Below are 21,851 nucleotides of genomic sequence, written 5' to 3'. Positions count from 1 at the left end.
CTCTCTACTAACTAAATCTTAATGAAATCTGAAAAACAAAACCCAGAACCAACCTTACCTGAGAGGTGACTTCTTCATACAAGGACACACCTCTTAATTCAAGGTATGATGGAAATAATTGCTTTTAGGGCCTAACTTAACATGTCTACGTGGTCAGAAGAGAACAAGAAGTGTCATTCAAATTAATAACTGGAGTGGGTTTTTTATACTATATGCCAAACACAGAGGAAATTAGAGGTGGAAAGTAAACTCTTGCCATTTATATTCTGGGCAAACTACCTCTTAGGTTATTTGCAATTGGAGGTGCCAGTTATTTCAGCTGTGTTCCTTTCTTTTTGTGACACATTTTGAAAAATCATTCAGGTTCAAGAACAATATATATTAACTAATCACTTGAGTCTTTTCACTTGAGACGTTTAAGACCTTAATGGAGCTCATTTTTTTTTTCCTTTTTACTGTTGTTATGTTCTGTTGTTATGTTATGTACTGTTGTTATGTTATGTTGTTATGTTAAAGACATAACTTTATGAACAACAATCTCATATTAAAATAGGCATGAACTTATTAAGCAAGGAGACTTGATGTAAGGGTTGGATTAAAGTTAACACAATAGAAACTTGTCACAGCTTTGCAGTTTCTAGAACAGCTGGAATGGAGATCTGCTGTTTTATAAGGCCTAAGTCATTTTATAACTTTTAAACAGTGACTACATCAGTAGATATTTTCATGAGTTTGTATTTCTGATAAAATCTCTTTCATACACATTACTTTCGGACAGAATTTTTGAAAATAGATGTACACATTTTATAAGCAGAAAGATTCAAGGCTGAAGTTGTAAATGTTACCAGTTTATTTCAGTTGGATTACTTGGGTCATTTGAGATTATGAGCACTCTCTGGGGGCTTGGGGTAGAGATATATTTCCATTTCATTGTTCTTTTCAGCTTTGAAATAGGACTTAAGCTAATGTATAGCAGCCCATGGAGAAGGAACCAGAACCACCATTGGTTCATTTATATAACTAAACACTAGATGGCGCTGTCCCCTGGAGGCATTAACTGGAACACTAAGTTTTTTAAAAGCCTACTGTCAGGTTGGTTTGTTATTTTGTGTTTTCCAGAAGTCAGATAAAAATATTCCCTTTCCTTTTTGTTCTTAATGAAGCTTTAACTTTGTGAATAAGCATCTACACTTGAAACAAACATGGACTTCTTGAATAATATAACTCTGAGTAAGATGTCAGCTAAAGGTAAATGACAGAATGGTAACTGTTACAGCTTCATGGTACCAAGAACAGACTCAAGGAACTTGTTTACCTTTCTGTTGTTGTTGTTAACAAACTTAATTTTTTTTTAATTTTAAAAAAGATTTTATTTATTTGAGAGAGAGAGAGCATGAGCGGGGTGAAGAGCAGAGGGAAAAGCAGACTCCCCACCAAGCAGGGAGCCAGACGTGGAGCTTGATTCCAGGGTTCTGGGATCATGACCTGAGACCAAGGCAGATGCTTAACTGACTGAGCCATCCAGGCACCCCACAAACTTTATTTTTAGAACAGTTTTAGATTTACAGAAAAATTTCATAGCTAGCACAGCAAGTTCCCCTATACCTTGCATCCAGTTTCCCCCACTATGGTCCATTTGTCACAACTAATGATATTGATACATTATTATTAACTAAAGTCCACACTTTCTTCAGGTTTGCTTAGTTTTTACCTAATGTTCTTTTTCCGTTCCAGGATCCCATCTAGGATACCACGTTAGATTTAGTCCTTGTGTCTCCTCAGGCTCCTTGGCTGTGACAGTTTCTCAGACTGTCTTCATTTTTGATTATCATGAAGGTTTGGAGTGTTACTGGTTGGGTATCTTATAAGATGCCCCTGCATTGGAATGTGTCCGATGTTTCCTAATGATTAGATTGGGGTGATAGATTTGGGGGAGGAAGACCACAAAGGTTAAGTTTCATTTTATCCTATCAAGGATACATACTATCAATGAGACTAATCACTGTTGCTAATGTTGACTTTTATCACCTGGCTGAGGCAATCTTTGTCAAGTTTCTTCACTCTTAAGTTACCTTTTCCCTCCCTTCCCACACTTTCCTCCTTGGAAGGAAGTCGTTATGCACAGTGACCACTTAAGGAGTGGGGTGTTATGCTTCGCCTCTTTGAAGGTGAAATATTTACATAAATTATTTGGAATTCTTCTGCATGAGAAAATTTTCTCTTCTCCACTTATTTATATGTTGAATTGTTTATTTATACCAGTGTAGACTCATGAATTTTTATTTTACACTCTGGGTTATAATCCAGTACTTCTTGATTTATTTGGTTATTCAAATTATTCCAGCTTCGGCCCTTGGGAGCTCTTCCAGTTGGCTCCTGTGTCCCTTTGACATGTCCCCATCACTGTGGGGTTTTTTTTTAAGCAATCTGTTTGCTTTTTAATAGATTTTAATAGTATTTAGCTCCATTATTCTTTGAGCATTTCTCTTTTCCATTGTTAAAGTAATAGACGATAATGAAAATTGAAAGATAAAAGAAAAAAGCTCAATTCAATCTTTATTACTTGAGTGTGTTCTCTTGAAGTGCCTTCTTTTCTTTTTTTCTTACTTTGCATACTTTACGCCATTTCTTTTTTTTAAAAAAATAGGTCTAATTGTTCTTTGTAAATAATTCATATTTGGGTTAATTCTATTTAACAATACATTATGAACATTTTCCTGCCTCATTAATATGTATCACTTAAAGTGTTCTACATGGATCAATTAACCTTTCCTTTTAATTGATTAAAATTGACCCATAAATACCCTTGGTGCATTGCATAATTCTGAATGCTTAGCAGGTCTTTAACACATAGGGACTGAATAAATTAGCTCTTTAGAGAGTTTCGATATTTTTGAACTATAAATAGTGCTGAAAGGAGTGTGTTTGAGTCTACGAGTTACTTAAGTACTTTTACATATTTAAGATTTCTAGAAGTTGAGCTGAGTCCAATAATAGCGTCAATATTTTTGAAGCTCTTAATTCATGATTAGACTTTACAAAATTGGGCAAATTGCATGAGGCCAATCATTGCAAGAAAGAGAAAAATATTGTCCAGACTATCCAAATAAGCAAGGGGTCGGTCACTGGTTGAGAATCTCAGCAGAATGGGCTGATTAATGAGACAGAAGACTGATCATAGACATGATATCTAATTCAGAGTCCGGGAGTTGCCCTTCTCTGCACACATTCTCACTACTGTGCTAAAACTCAGGGAAGTTGGGTGACCAATTTATTTCCACTTTGTTCAACACGGTGCAGGAGGAGAGGAATCCATATCATGGGCAGCACAGGCAACATCACCCTCTTATGCACCTTCGTAAGTGGGCAGAACACTGAGAATTCAAATTTCTCCCTAAGGTCTCTGCTTAATGACACCTTGGAGCTAGCCATGACGGTCATTAAAAAGTTAACACAGTAGCCTGAAAAACCCAGAAAATACCAGAAGCTAGACTCCTACTTGATGGGAGGTGATCCATTAAAAGAATGAAAGATTTCCTTTTGTCCTCTTAAAGAAGTTTTACAATTATTTTTCTCTCACAGGAGAGAGTTCAGTCCTTGTTTTGCATTACTTGATGTAATAACATGGGAGTTTGTGGGGTTGCACATTCAGATTTTATTTATTTTTTTTTTTAAAGATTTTATTTATTTATTTTAGAGAGAGACTAGGGAGGAGCAGAAGGAGAGGGACAAGCAGACTCTGCACTGAGCGCAGAGCCCGATGTGGGGCTTGGTTCCAGGAGCCTGAGATCATGACCTGAGCTAAAAACAAGAGTCAGATGCTTCAATGACTGAGCCACCCAGGCGCCCCTGCACATTCAGATTTTAAACCTCACACCTATTGTTGAACGTTGGTTTGGGGATATGCGTCTGGTGGTGACTCACCATTTTCCAGTTCTGCTCTGTGACGAGCCCGGGGTGCTCTCACTTCTTCCTCTGCCTCAAGTTTAGTCTTCTGGACAGAGAACCCATTTTTCTAACCTACAGCACGCATCCCAGAAGCTTGTGCATGGGGGAATTCGCTCCTTAAAGGGATTCTTTGTTATACTATTGATAAATAAAGACGGAAAGTCTTTCTTATCCGACTCTTTGGAGTTGAGAGTTTTAATCTGATTCTTAAGTTTTTCATTCTTTCTTTTTCTTCATTTCTTCCCACAGCCCGAGCAGCTCTCTGCAATATGGTTTGGCTCTGTTGACAGATGGGAAGCTGCTGTTGAGAGAGATAAGTGATAACAGAATCACTCTGGGGTGTGTGTGTGTGTGTGTGCAGTGGGGGCGAGGTGTGTGTCTAGGTGTTCTTAATATGAACTACACTCCAACTCGTCCAGCACCCAGCACCGCCGGCGATCGATAAATGTTAGTGGGTGGAATAAATGGGTGAACAGCTGGTATCTTGTTGTTATACATTTCCCATAGTTGAGATCAACTCACTCCTATTTCTTATCCACGAGTTCTGGTTTCTTTAGGGATAAAAGTCATTTTAAATGACATAACAACCAAACACCGCACTCGCTGAAGATTCTGGCAAGTAATAATAGGAAAGCATTCTGTCTCTGAAATAATTTTATGTTAAAAAAAAAAGCGTGGCACACTTACATGTCCCCTGGAATAATGACATGGTGGAAGATGATCGCTCCTGATGATAATTACCACCTGTGCGTGTGTCCGTGCGCAAGCCCCGATCTGGGGCCGCAAACACACGGTCCATCATGTTTTTCCATCCTCAGATTCAGAGATTACTCGGGCTGCTGCTGTTCCAGAGCTCTCTAGCCAGTGTGATTCCCCCTCTGGGGCTGCCTTCGGAAGCTTGGGGCGGGATGGAGGGAGGTGCGGGGGAGGAGGGGGACGGGGGACCGGGGGACTGGGGGAACTGGGCCTGCCCAATAAGCAGAGCAAGGCCCTTGCGCTGCGCGCCCGGTGGGGCCCTCCTATGCCTGCCTGACAAGTAGCTGAAGCACGGCAGCTTTTCACCTCTGATGATCCTCTTCTTGCCTCTCTTTCTTCTCTCTGGCTCACATTGTCTAAGCCCCACCCAGCAGCCAGTTGGAAACCACCCCTTGCACGGGCTTCCAGGGGCCGTTATCTCTCGGCAAACCTGGCTTCCAGCACTAGGTCTGTTTGTGCGCTGGGACTGCCTTCCCCACCTCCTGCGGCCCGCGTAGTCCGTTGCAGACCGGGAGGCACTTTCAGATCGTTTTCCTCCCTGATACTCAACCACCCTGCGCACCCGGCAGAGGAGCGCTTGAGCAAACTAAGGATGGAGAGGTTCAAACGGCCTTTGGGTGGGTGGCTCGTCCTGGGAGCGGAGCTCCTGTCCGGAGCCCTGCGGCTGCAAGAAGGGGCTGGAAGCAGTGTGGACTTTGATGCTTTCTATAAGGAAACATGGACATCGTAACTGCTCTCTGCTCTTGATGCAGTTTGATGACCTCTGGTTGCCTCCTTACTTCATATTCTCCACGAAGAGACTTGAGCGTTGCGGTTGAATTGTGTCTCCCTCAAAATACATTGACTGTAATCTCCAGTAACTCAGAACTTGAGTGTATTTGGAGAGAAGGTCTTTATCGAGGTAATTAAGGTACAATGAGGTCATGAGGTGGGCCCTAATCCAATATAACTGGTGTCTTTATAAGAAAAGGAGATTTGGTCACAGGCACATGCCGAGGGAAGACCGTGTGAGGACACAGGGAGAAGGCGGGCATCTGCCAACCAAGGAGAGAGACCTCAGAAGGCCCCAACCGTGCCAACACCTTGATCTTGGACTTGGAGCCTCCAGAACTGTGAACCATACATTTCTGTTGCTCAGCCCCCCAGTTGGTGGTGCTTTGTGACGGCAACCCTCACAGACTCATGCACTCCCCTGGAACAGCAGTCCTTGGCTTTGCATTGTGTTCTTTGGACCAGAAGCATCCCCGGGGCTGGAGCAGGACCCGTGTGTTCGAGGTGGGGCCGAGCACAGCCACGGGCATCTCGGAGCGTGGGGCTTTCTCCCCGGTGACCTAGGATGCACGGCTGCTCGGCAGGGCAGGACTTCCTCTCGGCTGTCTCCTTCTTAGCATTCACCTCAGCTCTTCCGAACCCTGCTTTACTATCTTCATGGTTCACTTGCATCACTTCCACGACATTGCGTGGCTGCCTCTTTAGCTGAATTAACCGAGACGTGAGCTGCGGGCCCCACTGCATCCCCCAGCCACTTTGCCCTCTGTCTCCTTCCCTGTTAGTGTTTGGGGGTCATCCTTGCACCCCCTTCTTTTGAGCTCTTTGCAATCGTTTCTCTCCCACCATTTTCCAGATGCAGGTGGAGTTTAAAAGGGCTATCCTGGGCACTCGGGATGGGGTACCAGTGGGGCACAATTTTTGCACTCAGGGAGCTTCTGCTTCTGTCAAGACAAGATGGCTGCCTGCTCTGCCCTGTTTTTATCTTCCTCCATTTTTTTTAGAAGATGTATTGATTTGAGAGAGAGAGAGAGAGCAGTAGCATGCATGAGTTGGGGGAGGGGCAGAGGGGGAGAATCTCAAGCAGGCTCTGCACTGAGTGTGGAGCCCGACACGGGGCTCGGTCTCACATCCTTGAGCGGAAACCAAGAGTCGACGCTCAACCGACTGAGCCTCCCAAACTATCTTTTCAATGGCGATTGTCTCCTCATCTGTTGGCCTCACTACACTTGAGGACACTGAGCACAAAACCTACATTCTGAAACACATTGCTGCCCCGTCTCTGGACCCTGGACGGCACACCAGGTTAGCTCTCCTACTTCCTGCCTTAGCAGACACTTGTCTGGTTTGCTGGCCTAGCTCTCCTCTCCCTGACTGCAGATTCTCCCAATTTTTGTTTTCCACAATTTTCCCTTTTATCAGCCACTCCTATAATTTCACGAGACTGCTGCATTGATTTGCGAGAGCTGCCGTAACAAAATGCCACAAACCCGGTGGTTTCGACAACAGACACGTATCATCTCCCAGTGCTGGAGGCCAGAGGTCTGAGATTAAGGTGTTGGCAGGCGGGTTCCTTCAGGGAAGGATCTGTTCCAGGCCTCTCTCTTGGCCTTGTAGATGGTCTTCTCCCAGGGGCTGCTGACATAATCTTCCCTTTATGTGGGGGTGTTCTATTTCTTCCCAGGATGTTCTTTCTATAAGGGTGCCTGTTATATTGATTTAGGGACCTAGTGATGAAGTCCTCTTGGCTTAACTAATTACATCTGTAACAACCCTATTTTTGAATCAGGTCACATTCTGGAGGTTAGGGCTTCAACATACCAGTTTGGAAGGACACAATTCAACCCCTAACTGTTACCACTTCCAAAATCCAGTTCCCTAGTTGAGTTTATCAGGGTTATAATTTGAATACTTAAATCAGATCTCACAGATGGGGGAGGTTGTTAAAAAACAAGAGCCACACAAACAGATCTCTGCACCCTATTCCACATCGGAAGAAACCCAGTCTCAGGGTGCCAGGCAAGGCCCTCAGAGGGTCTGCATCTGCAGTATCCCCCAAAGCACGCCAATCATAGCGAGGGACCTTATTTCCCCCCCCCCGGGACAGCCGTACCAGCCTCCTCATTGGTTTTCCTGTCCATCTGTCCCCCATGTCCATCTCTCCCCCACACTGCTTGATTAGACTTCATACTGTGTTTTTCTGACATTGCATTTTATTTAACATCTTTATTTTTTTTTTAGTTTTATTTATTCATTTTATTTATTTGAGAGAGAGAGAGAGCATGAGCGGGATGAGGGACAGAGGGAGAAGCAGACTCCTGCCGAGCAGGGAGCCCGACTCGGGACTTGATCCCAGGACCCTGAGATCATGACCAGAGCCGAAGGCAGACTCTTAACTGACTGAGCCACCCAGGCACCCTAACATCTTTTTTAAAAATGTATTTATTTATTTATTTATTTATTTATTTATTTATTTATTTGAGAGAACGAGCAGAGCGATCAAGAGAGAACACGAGTTAGGGTGGGGAGGGGCAGAGGGAGAGGGAGAAGCAGAGTTCCTGCTGAGCAGGGAGCCCGATGAAGATGTAGGACTCGATCCCAGGACTCTGGGATCATGATCTGAGCCCAAGGCAGATGCTTAACCAACTGAGCCACCCAAGCGCCCCTTTATTTAACATCTTGATTACCAAATATCTTGATTTCATGTTTTTATTTCACAAACACATTGGCTTGACTCTGTGCCTCGCTCATAATGAGATATTACATCATTTATTCCTCATAACAACCCTATGTGGGAAGTACTATTCTTACCCCTATCTTGTAGCTGAGCGCAGTAAATAGAGCCAGGCTAGGAAGCCAGGCAATGTGGCTCCGCAGTCTCTGGGCCACCCGCTCCATGCTGCGCTGCCTTCCGTGAGGCTCCCTCGAATGTGTATGGCAGCCCCCAGCGTGCTCTAAGAGGGAGAGGGAGAAGCAGAGTTCCTGCTGAGCGGGGAGCCCGATGAAGACGTGGGGCTCGATCCCAGGACCTGAGAGGTCTGGGCCAGGCCTAGCCGTCGGCGGGGTCCATGCTGAGACACACGGCAGCTCTGATGCCCACCTGGGACTCCATACGTTCTCCACATTGTGGCCTTGTCCTGGTTCTCTGGGTTCCCCAGCTGCTGAGAACCTGCATTTCCAGTGGGTCTCAGAGGGTGGTCCAGAGCCAGGAATATCAGCTGCTGTTCTTGGGTCCTTCCCCAGACCTACTTATACCCCAGAACCAGAAACTTGGGGCAGAGGGCAGTGATCTGTTATAATGAACCTTCCAGGTGATTCTGATGCAATCTCAAGTTTGAGTATCAGCGCTGTAATGCTACCAGTCTGGGGGACTCTGTCCTTCGGTGCTTCCCACATTGCTCTTGCCTTGCTGCATCTGAATCTTCTCCCTGCAGACTCCTTTCCACCTGCCAGCACCCTGTCTCCCCGCAAAGCCCCTCTTGAATGTCGCTTATTTAACGAAGCCTTTTTTTCTTTACCTCCATGCCTGTTCCTGTAACCAGCTTTGCCATCTCTCCTTGGAATGATCTTCTTCCTATTTTGAACCTATTTTCCCCCCTTGAGATAGTTTTCTTAGACTACCCGTATCATCCCTGTACTTGCCCCCATAAAGCAAGCAATTTGAGACTAACAGTCTGTGTCCCTTGCACGTCTACTACATTCCCTGTCCGCAGGGAAGTGTTCAGTAATGCACTGTATTGAATGACTACTATTAGCCCACAGAACACCTTCTTTAAGGTGAAGTACATTGACAAAAAAGAGATGAGGAGTGATGAGCCCCTTTCAAAATGTCTTCCAAAGTAGGATTTAAAATATAATTCTTGGACAGAGCAAATGTTTTAAAATGATTCCGTTTATCTCTCCCATCAAAACATCTGTGCTATGGCTCCCCACACCCCTCCTCGCCCCCGACTGCCCAAAGACTTCCACCCTTGACGTGCTCCCAGTTCTTTCATGCATACCCCATCGCCCACATCAAAGTGACTTTTCCAGAACAGTTAGGACTTGAGAATCCACCATCAGGCGTTCGGAATTGAATGTAGTGCTCTTCCACATGGTCTCAATTGCCTGTGATGAAGAAAGAACATCTTTTTTTGTTGGGAGCCCTTTTTGAGCTCCTAATATAACTCCCTACTGCACTCCTTAACTATTTTAGCCACCACACCACCACTGGTAGCTCTTGTGGTCAACTAAAACCACTAGATATTTTTCTTCTTTGGAACTGCTAAGTTATCAGACCTCCCTGAGGTGAATTCGAGCAGAGATTATTTTCATGACTGTGTCGTTTCAGAGAGACTCAAAACTATGTTGCATCTTGGAACACGGCTGCAGGAAATGGGCTTTGAGTACCCACAGTCCCAAAGTCCGCCATGCGAATCAGACCACCACTGATACCACTGTGGTCTTGTACATTCTTCAAGGTCTCAGAGTACAAGACAATCCCCGATCCACAATTCCAAAGTCCAAAAAACTCTGAAAACCAAGTTTTGGGGTTTTGTTGTTGTTGTTTGTTTTTCTTTCTTTAGAAATCATCTGATGGCAGAACTTGACCTGAAGCTCTTTACAAGCTATATTCATCCCACTTAGTGTGAGTTTAGGCATTTTTCTGCAGAAATGTTTTATTTGATTCAAGGTTTCTTCTCCAGTGTTCATTGAAGGTTTACTGCCAAATATTCACTACGTTTTTTTGCATTAACCTTTTTTTTTTTAAGATTTTATTTATTTATTTGCGAGAGGGAGAGCATGAGAGAGAGCGATATCTCGAGCAAGGGGAAGGGGTAGAGGGAGAAGCAGACTCCCTACTGAGCGGGGAATCCAATGTGGGGCTCGATCCCAGGACCCTGGATCATGACCTGAGCCAAAGGCAGACGCTTGACTGACTGAGACACCCAGGCGCCCCACTGCATTAAATTTTTAAATCAAAAACAAAATCAAATCTGAAATCAAAAACACATCTGACCTTAAGGGTAGCAGATGAGGGATTAAGGACTTTTGTCCAAGCCCTATATAAGTGTAAAAAAAAAAACAATTTGCATATTGTTTTTCTGTTTTGTGACATGGTATCTACTTTGAGTGCTGTAAATAAAGCCACCTTTGGACCGAGAAGTTTTGTGCTAACATTGAACACTGCCCAATCCTGATTATTTCTGACTAATCTTTCCAAGGACCTAGAGATGGAGGCTCTCACCAAGACTGCCCCTATTATTTCCACATGTAAGTGAAATCCCCAGAATCACATGGTGGCCATCTTAGGAACCCGGTGATGCTTTTGGCACTCACTTCTACCTGAAGTATTTAGATTTATAAAACATAGGAAATTAATTTGGAAGGTTTTCCTCCTATACATCTGTCACATTAGAACTCTCCGGAATAAAATTTTACCCGTTTAATACGACTTCATGTTATAAAATGAAGCATAAATATTATCAAAGTGTTTTATTCAAAAGTATAGCCTCAGGGCGCCTGGCTGGCTCAGTTGATAGAGCATGAGATCTTGATCTCGGGGTCGTGAGTTTGAGCTCCACGTTGGGCATAGAGATTATTTTAAAAAATGAAAAGAAAAGAGGAAAAAAGGTGTAGTCTCTTTTTATTTATTTATTTTTAATTAATTAATTTATTTATTTGACACAGAGAGAGAGAGCGCACACAAGCAGGGGGAGAGGGAGAGAGAGAAGCAGACTCCACTGAGCAGTGAGCCCAACGTGGGGCTTGATCCCAGGACCCTGGGATCATGACCAGAGCCGAAGGCAGACGCTTAACCAACTGAGCCACCCTGGCGCCCCTATAAATTGTCTTTTTAAAAGGTGTGAGTGCTGAGTTGAATTCTTGCATGACTTTTCTTCCAAAATTAAAATTACATCTGATTTTTCAGCCGCGAAATAGTCATAACACTGTCCACATACTTTCAAGGGTTGTGGTGTGCGTTACAGGTTAAGTTTCATAAAGCACCAAAGTGCAAACGAGAGCACGGAGCAAATGGTGGGTGTACAGTTAGCTTTGTGTATTTATAACCACCATTTCCATCAGGAAGGATGGCAAGGCTCATCTTCCCTTAACCTAGTAACTTCAGGTAGTCAAAATGTGGCAGACAGAGAACTGGAATCTCCATTCAACCAGGCAGAAGTAGAAAACCAAGACACGGAGAGGAGAGGTGGGTGGCATGATGCCCTCCGAGGACGCGTAACAGGAACTGGCCATGGAGGGTGGCAGTTCCCACGGGAAGGCTGCCGAGCTCGGCGATGCCTCAGTGCGGTCCAGCGCACCAGAGGCTGGTGTTCCGGTGCTGACCGCCTTTCAGCGGCTACTGCCCCGATGACGCAGTTTGTTCGAGCAAAAGGAAAGATAAAAGGAGAGCCATCACCACAGGCAAAGTTGAAAATGGGTTTATAGTTAGATTTTAGTGCCCTTGATCTATCCCGCTGTGTAAGTAAATAAATACGGTCCCTTCTTTTATTGGCCTCTTTTACACTTTGGGGACACGAATGAGGCTTCTGCAGTGTACTATCTTCCCTAGGAGAAGGCCTGGGCAGTAGGCTTTTCCAGTGCGATTCTGACAGAACCCAGGGAGGTCTGCGAGGAGGGGCTACGGAGTGTCCCCTCTCCTGAGGACACCCGTGTCAAGCCTATGAGTTTTACCTCAGATTCCATGAGCTTCATGGTCGTAAGAAAGGAAAAAGGCACCTTTTCTCTTTTTCCTTCTCCTGTAATCCTCCCTCCTCCGGGGGCAACCAGACCGTCTGAGGGAAAGAGAGGGCTGGCCTTCCTTTGCGCAGTTAACTTTGCAATATTGGGTCAAAGCGAGGGAGGGACTTTCAAGCCTGGGCACAGTATATCCAGCAGGGAAGCTCTTCGAGTAGTGACACAAGTCCCTCACCACAGAACCACAAAGGCAAGGTCTGAGGGGGTAGAGGAGCGGCCATTCTACCTTTCAAGTCCTCGATGATGATCGGGGAGGTGATGATATCAGGCACTCTGCACTCCACGGGAGACCCTATCATGACACAAACACCTGCCCAGCCCCTCATTCTGCCTGCCAGTCATGAGGAAGCTGGAATCCTCCCGTCGAGGGAAGAGACTGAGCTTGCTGTCCCTTGAGCATCACGTGGCTGGAGCATATCCTGAAAGGGAGCGACAGGCCCAAGGTGACAGAGGAAAGGCTCACAGACTTGACTGAGAAGGAAAGTTGAATGTCAAAAGGCAAAAGGAAGCACAATCGAGAGAAGAAAAACAAGGGAAGATAAACTTACTAATTTTCTAGAGACTTCTTTTTGTCTTAGGGATTCTTTACACTTTCTCTCCGCATAACATGCCGGGCCATATGTGTGATTCTGAAATGAAATGTGAACAGGTGGGTGTGTGCAGAAGACTGAGCGTTGTGAATCAAGTCATCAGCCTGTGCAGACATTATATGGGGATAATACTCCATTTTCGTGAGGGTGGCACTTGTCAATCAAGAACTTTAGAATATTTGAGGAAGGACATTTAAAAAAACGCACAGGAAAACAGGTTAAAACTTAGGGAACAGTAGAATATTTTATCCCTTCTCCTAGGTACCCAACATCTAGGCAACACACATAAAATGAAATTCTAGTGATACCTGCTAAGCCTATTTGAAAACAAATCCTATTTGGCTCTCTTAAGGGACATCCAGGCTGTCAACTCCTGGTTTTCATTTTCTTTCTTTTTTTTTTTTTTGCTCAAAAGATGGAGGTAGAACTTGTACAAGTTCTTTAAACGATGTAACTATATGGAATTCCCTCTCATTTCCCCCCAAACGGTACTCATTTTTAGTTTAATGATCATTGGAAATGTTAAACACAAGGAAAAAACTCGAGATGTTATTGGGCCAGGTGTATTAAAATAAAATCAAAAAATAGAAATATTAGGTATATACACAAGAGCATGAGAAACATGAGGTGATACAGCATTTTCTATTCAAAGCTTACAGTAGAAAAATTTAGTAAACAAAACCTCTCGTATCCTGTGCTATGGGGGCTCTTTTGAGCCTCCTCAGTCACTTATTCTGCTTTCATATCCTTGTATAAATAGTCTCACACACGCCTTACACAATTTAGAAAAGATTGCTGAATCACAAAAATAGACCCAAAGATGGCGTCTTTACTTTTCTCAAGTACAACTAAAATTAACATTTCATCATTAAAATAACGTTCAAATCATTGGAAGCAATAAAGAAAATTCTTATGTTTATCAGGCCCCATAAGGCCCTGCAGAGCTTAGAATCTTATTACTCTCCCAAAGTACACTGTCAAAAAAAAGTCTCTATATAGGAAATTGTGGAATTGAAAAGCTGGACTGTTAGAAATATCCTTCTTAGGGTAAAGCAGTTTCTGCGGCCCTTGTCCCTGTCCTGAGAGGTCTGGGCCAGGCCTGGCCATTGGCGGGGTCCCCGCTGGGACACACAGCAGCTCTGATGCTCACCAGGGACATTTCTACAGGGCCAGACCAGAAGATTGCGGTTGTTCTGCTTCATGTCTAGGGGTTTCTGAGCAGTCTCCACGGAAGGAAAATGTTTACCAGTCTCGGATTTTAGGGGGAGGGGACCTCACTGAAATCTGGGAGAGACCATTTTAACTTTGGACTTCACCTGCAAACTGTAACAGATTGGATTAGTAATTTTTTTAACAGATAAGCCAAAGCACAAAGAAAATGCAAAAAAGGGTCACGATATGCATCCGGTTACTTTACTTTTATAAATGAGTTTCAGTCTGTTACTATTTGAGATTCACTGCAATGGCCTCTGAACCCCAGAGTCACACATTAAGCTGTAAACAAGAGGCCAGAGTGGGTGCATCTTGGACAGAACAGGTGTTTTCTTCTCAGAAGGCTGGCTGCAGATGGGTCCCAGCTGGGAGCAGCTCAAGCGGCCACCAGCGAGCATCAGCCAACGAGAACGAGAATACTTTTCTTCCATGTCGAGAATGTTCTTCCTGAGTAGCCTGGCCTCACTTTCAGGAAGCAGGGGCGGTGATGACCTAGTGCAAGAGATCCTAGCGCAGCCGGTGATTGTCCTGTTTTCTTTTGGCAGGAGGCAGCCGTCCCAGCCAATGGCCACGAGCCTTCCTGTGTGTTAAGGCTGCTGCTGATACTGCCCTTCTGTGGCCGTGTAGAAATCATCCAGGACGCTCTGCAAGTAATCAAACGTTGGCCTCTCTTCGGCCTTTTCCTTCCAGCACATTTTCATGATGTCATAGAGCTCGTCTGGGCAGTTCTCCATGCGGGGCATCCGGTAGCCCTGGGACAGGGCGGTCATCACGTCGGCATTAGTTCTCCCTAAAGCAAAAGAAACCAACCATTGAGAAACCTGACCCAGGGTTGAGCTTTGCAGTGGGCTTTCTGATCCCCACATCCCGCATCCATTCTTTTCTGTTTTTTATTTTATTTTTATTTATTTGAGAGAGAGAGAGGGTGAGGGAGAGCGAGCACAGAGGGAGAAGCAGACTCCCCGATGCAGGACTCGATCCCAGGACCCTGAGATCAGGGCCAGAGCCTAAGGCAGACGCTTAACCGACTGAGCCACCCAGGCACCCCATCCTGCATGCAATCTTGAAGCAAGCTTTAGAGGTGGTTATGGGCTGAATTGTGCCCCCACCCCGCCCCACAATACATTCATATGTTGAAGTCCTCAGAACTCCTGAACTCCTCAGTCCCCAGCCTCAGAACGTGACTGCCTGCAGAGACAGGGTTTTTAAAGAGGTAATCAAGTTAGGGTGGGCCCTAACCCAATCTGACCGATGTCCTTAGAAGAAAAGGAGATTAGGATACAGAGACCCGGGATATGTGGGCATTGTGTGGGCACTGAGGAAATGCCCATGTGAAGACACAACAAGAAGGTGGCCATCTACAGGCCAACGAGGAGCCTCAGGAAAAGCCAAACCTGCCCACACCTTGTCGGAGACACCTGGTCTCCAAAACTGAGAAAATTAATTTGCCCCATTCAGTCTGTGGTATTTCGCTACGGCAATCCTCGCAAACGGATAGGGACGCTAAGGAGATTTCTGTGAGCAACTAAGTAATGTAAATTTTAGTACGAAGGGGTCAAGACAGTATTCAGTTTGCCTGAGTGAAAACAGGCCAACATGGGAAGTAGAAAACAGAGCAAGCTTTTAACGGCAGAAGGATAATGGACTTGGCTGACCCTTCAATGAACTACTCAAACCCAATCCTAACCCTCAATCTCAGTTTCTTTTATAGTATTGTTTCCAGCTTCTACCTGTAATACATATACCAAAAAATCATCTTCATGTACATTATCTCTTACCAATATATATATATTTAAAAATCCGCTTTTCCCTGTAAGTTTACTGGAAGAAGTCAAAATCCTTAAATCAGCTAGTCCAATGGATTATGTCCCAATCATTAAACTGTCCCCTACAAAGTCTTCAGTACAGGCCAGAGTCAGAACTCACACTGACTCTGCGATACGCGTGTTCTCAACACCCAGTGAGGGAAGTGGGGTGTTCATTATTCCTACTGAGCTCTACAAGAGGACTGGTAATGAAGGGTGGCTTGTAATATGGTCAAACGACGCAGGGTAGTTCAGAAGCTGAAATGTCAATCTTTGATACCAAGAACAGGTTTAAGGGGGAAAAAGAACATTTTCCTCCATGATTAAAATGGGATAGAGGAATATGCTCATTTAGCAGTGTAGCAGGATCTATCCACATCTGCATGTTTTGCTTGTTTTGTGAATACCTCATTCTCTAGGGAAAAAGGTATTTCATGCAGCATATTTTCAGGTAGAATATGTCTGATGCCCAGCACATGAGGAATTCCATTTATCTCAACCAATTTCCTTTCCACAGCCATAGATTTTTACCACTGGTGGTCACTGGGAAGATTCTAAAAGATAGCTAGAAGTGAAATGTCCTTTACTAGATTTGAAACAGAGCCTTCTTTTGAATTTATCCTCTAACTGGTGTTTCTCAAATTGTGGGTCACTACCCATTTGAGATCGACAAATTAATTATTTTTAGGGAACTATCAGTATTTTTAAAATAAATCACAACAGAATGAAATAGCAAAGATCAGAACACACCGCACATAGTAAAAGTTAGTGCGATTTTATGAAACTTTTGTTCTATTTGTGGAGTGGGGTTTCTGTTTTTTTCTTACCATGGGTCATGATCGGTGACCTTTGAACTCCTCTAACCTTAACTAACCTTGCTTTTTCTAACACAGTGACTGAAGGCCTTGCATGGATTTAAACCCTTGAAAGAAGACATGATTACTTCTGTCTTGGAAGAGTCCTTTTTCGAAATGCTAAGTTCCAAGCAAACTTTATAAATGCTAAGATCTCTTGAAAGTTGTTTACATAGTGAATTAATTTTGCTCAAGTCTTCTGAAACACGATCTTCAGATATTTGTGTAACTGGAATGTTCTAATGGAAAGACTTCAATTTATTCTCATTCTTGAAGCCAAGAGACCGGTTTGCAGTCCTTTCTTCATTTGGGGTTCCAGTCTCCAGAAATTATGTGGTTTCAGCATTGCTCTGGCTCTTGTCACTCACTCTCCTCACTTAGATAAATCTCAGATGAAATTCCTCTATTTTGCTTCTACATGGGCATTGGGGGAAGCTCTGGGATCCTGGGAGGAGGACTAACATTCAGGGTGATAGAAAATGGTAGCTGGATGCCCAACGTCTTAGGAATATCTCTTTCACTTTCTGCCTGGAGAACCCCCAGCTGAATGAAAGGTCAGAACGTGCCCACAGAAGAAAAGATTTTTCTAGCCCCTGCCCCCCGAACCTTGCCCCACTGCAGATTTTTCCTTCCTTGTTCTCATATGTTTTCCTGACTCTGCAGGACTCTCCGTGATGCAGATAAAAGCCCATCCTGCCTGGGGGAATCTGACTTGGTAAGAGGACTAGAAAGAAAGAAATCTAAATGCACGAGTAAATCAACGAGCAAAATAAGGCTATTAAGTGACAAGTCTTACAGAAGAAAGAAAGAGGGGGAGGGAGACCTCAACCAGACCCTAAGATTAAACCTGATACTTGGTCATTGCTCTGTTGCTAGGTTAAAGAAAGCAAACACCCACTCACCGGTGCTCGTAAAAGCAAGCCGTTTCATATTCCATCCGCCATTCTCTCCACAAGCATTTCCTGAGTGCTTACAATGGGACACAAGCTAACACTAGGCTCTAAGAGATACAAAGACGATTAAGACCAAGTCTTGTCCACAAATGGCTCACAGACCAATGGGGGAGATACCCTCAGGAGAGGGAGGTGGGTGGGAAGCAGGAAATGAAATCTGGAGTGGGTAGGAATTAGCAGAGACTAGAAGTTGGTGAAGGAGCACAGGGAGGAGAAAAATGCAGTACAGCAGAGAATAGAAAATTTAGTATTTGACTACTAGAGTTTTGATATGTAACTTTTACTGACAAAATTATATATTTTACTCTCTTATTCCCAGAAGTTTGCTCTCTGTTGGTGATATCAGTTTTGGCACCCAGCCAACATGTGTATTTGCTACACCTCTAATTGTATCTCCATGGATATTTCTAGAGGGTCTCTGTTCAATTCACTGAAATTGATATTAATGGTTCTGATGGGGGCAAGGGGAGGGAGGGCTGTCTGGAGATGAGGAATGAAAGGCACACACTTCCACCACATACTTCTTTGTATCTCTTGAATTTAGAACCATGGGATCATACTCTTAACGATAAGTAAAACGGGGAAAATTTTTTATTTAAGAGATAATAGTATGAATATAATATTTTGAATTCTGAACAACAAATATTAGAATAAATAACTAAAATTCCTGAAAGTAAATGCTTTTGAGGAGCATGAAGCCAGGGAGGCAATTTTTCATTAGAAGTCTTTTCATACTACCTCATTTTTTGATGCATGTGTATTACTTAAACAAGAATGGAAATACTTAATAAAGACATAATTTTTAAAAAGTTAGAAAAAAATAAAAATTGGAAACTTCAGAAGCTTATCAAAAAGAAAATTAATATAGCCTATCATTTCACTGCCCAAGGATAATAACATTTTGGTGTATTTCATCTTTTAGTCTTTTATTTCTTTTAAAAAATGTGTTCACTTTATATTTGACCTTCTTATTTCCTCTTTGTTTTGTCCCCTCCTTTCTCTTATTCCCATTATTTTGCAAAGGTAGGCATATGGTTTCTAAACCACTTAAAAAAACACCAAACTTAACATATCCAGCACTCTTCCGGGTAAAGAGGATACACCCAGATAACTCAATTATCAGTGGCGTCTCTCCCATGAGCAGTTTTATAACAGTGATGGGAATACCCCATGTCGGCAACGTTCACCAATTTCTGTGCCACCTGTGAATCAAGTCCTCTGAGATTTATGTAAATAGGATTGTTCAGTTCTGTTCGCATCTCCTAATGCTAAAGGCTCTCCTCGACCTGAACACATCATCAATCCAGAGCTCCTGACGGTATCTCTCACACCCCTGGTCCTTACAGGGGACAAGCTACCCTGGGAGTAGATCGGTCAGTGCTTTCTGGTTGGTCCTACTGTATTTTTTTTATTTTATTTTATTTATTTTTTTTACCATTTTTCTACTGCTTTTTTTTTTTTTAACAATTTTTTTACCCTAAACATTTTTAAATCCTGAACATTGAGCATATGGATGAGAACACGGGCCTGGGGTTCAGAAGCAGCTCTGCCAGGAGCTAGTGATTCAGTTCTGGGCAAGAGTCGCCTTCTCTGAGCCTCATGGGAATTGTCTGTATGTCGTTCTGGAGCATGTCAGACATATCACAGATCATTTGATGAAGTTAAATATTTATTTATTTATTTATTTATTTATTTATTTATTTGACAGAGAGAGAGAGAGCACAAGCAAGGGTAGCGGGAGAGGGAGAAGCAGACTCCCGCTGAGCAGGGAGCCCTATGTGGGACTCGATCCCAGGACCCTGGGATCATGACCTGAGCTGAAGGCAGACGCTTAATGACTGAGCCACCTAGGGGCCCTTAAATGTTTATTTGATCAGATATCAGATTATATATGTAATCTGAATAGACTATCTTTCTCTGTAGATAGATATAGATTATATAGATACATAATGTCAGATATCAGGATCGATCAAGAAAATATTTCTTTTTCCCTATTTTCCCCTAATGTTCTCATTCACTTCAGCATCTAGAGCAGAGTGGCAGTCAGATATGAAGTGTTGGCACAAGGGGGATTTCAAGGGACAGTCAGCCCACTGTGTAGGCGCCATCCGAAAACTCTCCCCTCTCCCCGCTGGCCCTGGTCCCCGACTTCCCTATGACTCTTCCCCCAAACAGCACTGAGGGTGATCAGGAGCATGAAGGCCACACTGTGGCTCTGTCCACAAGTTTTTCTCATCCACAGCATGGTGTCTATCTAGATGTTAAATGGCTTGAGCACGTCCATTCATTCATCCAGCAAATTTTCACTGAGACCCAAACCATGGGGCCTCGGGATCCCATATAGTGGCTGTTTTCTCTAAGGGACGCTCAGCGCCCCCCCCGACGGCCCTGTGGCTCCCTCCTCATACCTGCTGCTACCAGGATCATAGTGTAAAACCAGCAGCCCTCTTCCTCCTCAACAATCTTTAACCCACTCCATAGGGCACTGTGCCATCTGACAGACTGTCGCCTCACTGTTATCAGTCTCTTCCTACCAGAATACCAGCTCTCAAAGGCAGGAGCTGTGACTGCTGCATTGGGGCCCCTCAGGGGTACCCGGCACCCTCAGATATTTTTCAAATGAGGGAATGATTTAACCATTAAAGATTCAATTTTAAATTCATCATATCCATTGATTTTGTAAAAAGCCTAACATTAATGTGAAGGCTTTGGGAGAAATCCTCCTTGCATATTCAGGCATGGGTCCCGGTTAAAGGGAAGACTGGTGCAATCCGGCTCCAAGGGCTTTCGGTGTTAGGAACCGAGAGACACCGAATGGATGTCCTCACATTCGGTAAGTTACAGGTCGGAAAGACCTTTCACTGATAAACAGAGGAGGTTATTTCCCAAAGAGACAGAGGCTCCGAAGTACTTCATACAAATCTCTGTTTCAAAACTAACCCTAAAGCATTACGATTCCTCATTTCTGTGTCTGTTTCCTTCTCAGTCAGGTGCACTGCTTAGGAGAGCACCCGTGTCTAGCCTTCTACTCCGTCCTCGTATCTGCAACACCTACGACGGTGCCAGGCACCTTCCAGGCACTGAGAGGTGCCAGGAATTCGTTAGGGGGAGAAAACAAAGGAGATGCACTCGATCAAATAAGAAGGCAGAGAAGTGTCTAAGCATTTTTAGAACACCTTCCACTCAAGATAGTCATTTGGAAAAGGGCTTATTCTTAGCTTTTGGATATGGATTTATGTTTTTATGAGTCCTGCCATTTGGCTTTTTTTTTCTCATACAGACCGCTTGAATGGAAATAGGTAAGGAAACGGTACCTGGGTAGGGAATTTTCCCATAGGTGACGATTTCATACAGGAGAATTCCAAAGGACCACACATCAGACTTAATCGTGAAACATCCGAAGTTGATTGCTTCTGGTGCTGTCCACTTAATGGGGAATTTGGCACCTAAGGGAGAAGACATGTCTTACTTGGACCTCTGAACTGAAACAAAAAAGTCATGGGCATGTCACCTTCATACTTTCCTTCTTTTGGGGAAAATTTTAACTATTTCTTTTGAATAGGTAATGCATATACATAGCACAGGACAGAGATGGTAACAAAAATGCTATACTGAAAATAGTTGCCTCCCTCCCGTTTCCCTTTTGGGCATTCCCCTTGTGAGAAGCAAAGTTTCCTTTTTTTTTTTTTTAAGATTTTATTTATTTATTTGACAGAAAGAGACACAGCGAGAGAGGGAACACAAGCAGGGGGAGTGGGAGAGGGAGAAGCAGGCTCCCTGCCGAGCATGGAGCCCAATGCGGGGCTCGATCCCAGGACCCTGGGATCATGACCTGAGCCGAGGGCAGACCCTTAACCGACTGAGCCACCCAGGCACCCTGAGAAGGAAAGTTTTTTGTGTATCCTGCCAGAGACATCATAATGAGCCCACTTTAAACCAAAGAACATGACACAGAATGTAAAGAAATTTGTTCTTAGCTTGTGTATTTGTCCCTTAACAGCAGCCTCTAAAGCATATATCTTCAGTGTTCACATGTTCTCCAATGAACCCATACTATGTTTATATGGAATATAAATATCTCTTGATGCGTACATTCTTGCAGACAAATCTCTGTAAGCTCCTACCAACAGGAGTTTCAGATACTACTCCAAATGCTAAAGTCTCCTGATTTCACTTGCTCAGCCCAAACTTTACTACTTTTAGGAATTGGGTAGCATCATGATCTGC

The 21,851-nt window shown here is 43.8% G+C and overlaps 1 protein-coding gene across 2 annotated transcripts in view; it reads right to left on the bottom strand.

The window, feature by feature from the left end:
* Window positions 1–13,347: 13,347 nt before the first annotated feature.
* The window catches only part of LYN (LYN proto-oncogene, Src family tyrosine kinase), a 108,717-nt gene continuing 100,213 nt past the window's right edge, over window positions 13,348–21,851 (bottom strand). For both annotated transcript variants that reach the window (XM_081816009.1, XM_081816010.1), the window contains exons 12-13: window positions 20,939–21,070; window positions 13,348–14,802 (exon numbers count right to left, since the gene is read on the bottom strand). In XM_081816009.1, the coding sequence (XP_081672135.1) occupies window positions 14,600–14,802; window positions 20,939–21,070 (335 nt within the window). In that variant the 3' untranslated portion in view covers window positions 13,348–14,599. The remainder of the gene's footprint in view (window positions 14,803–20,938; window positions 21,071–21,851) is intronic.

Source organism: Leptonychotes weddellii, chromosome 4 (genome assembly GCF_054177405.1).
Source record: "Leptonychotes weddellii isolate Sample4059 chromosome 4, ASM5417740v2, whole genome shotgun sequence".
In the NCBI taxonomy this organism is placed as follows: domain Eukaryota; kingdom Metazoa; phylum Chordata; class Mammalia; order Carnivora; family Phocidae; genus Leptonychotes; species Leptonychotes weddellii.
The sequence above is the reverse complement of the archived record's forward strand: the minus strand, read 5'-3'. Positions and strand labels throughout refer to the sequence as shown.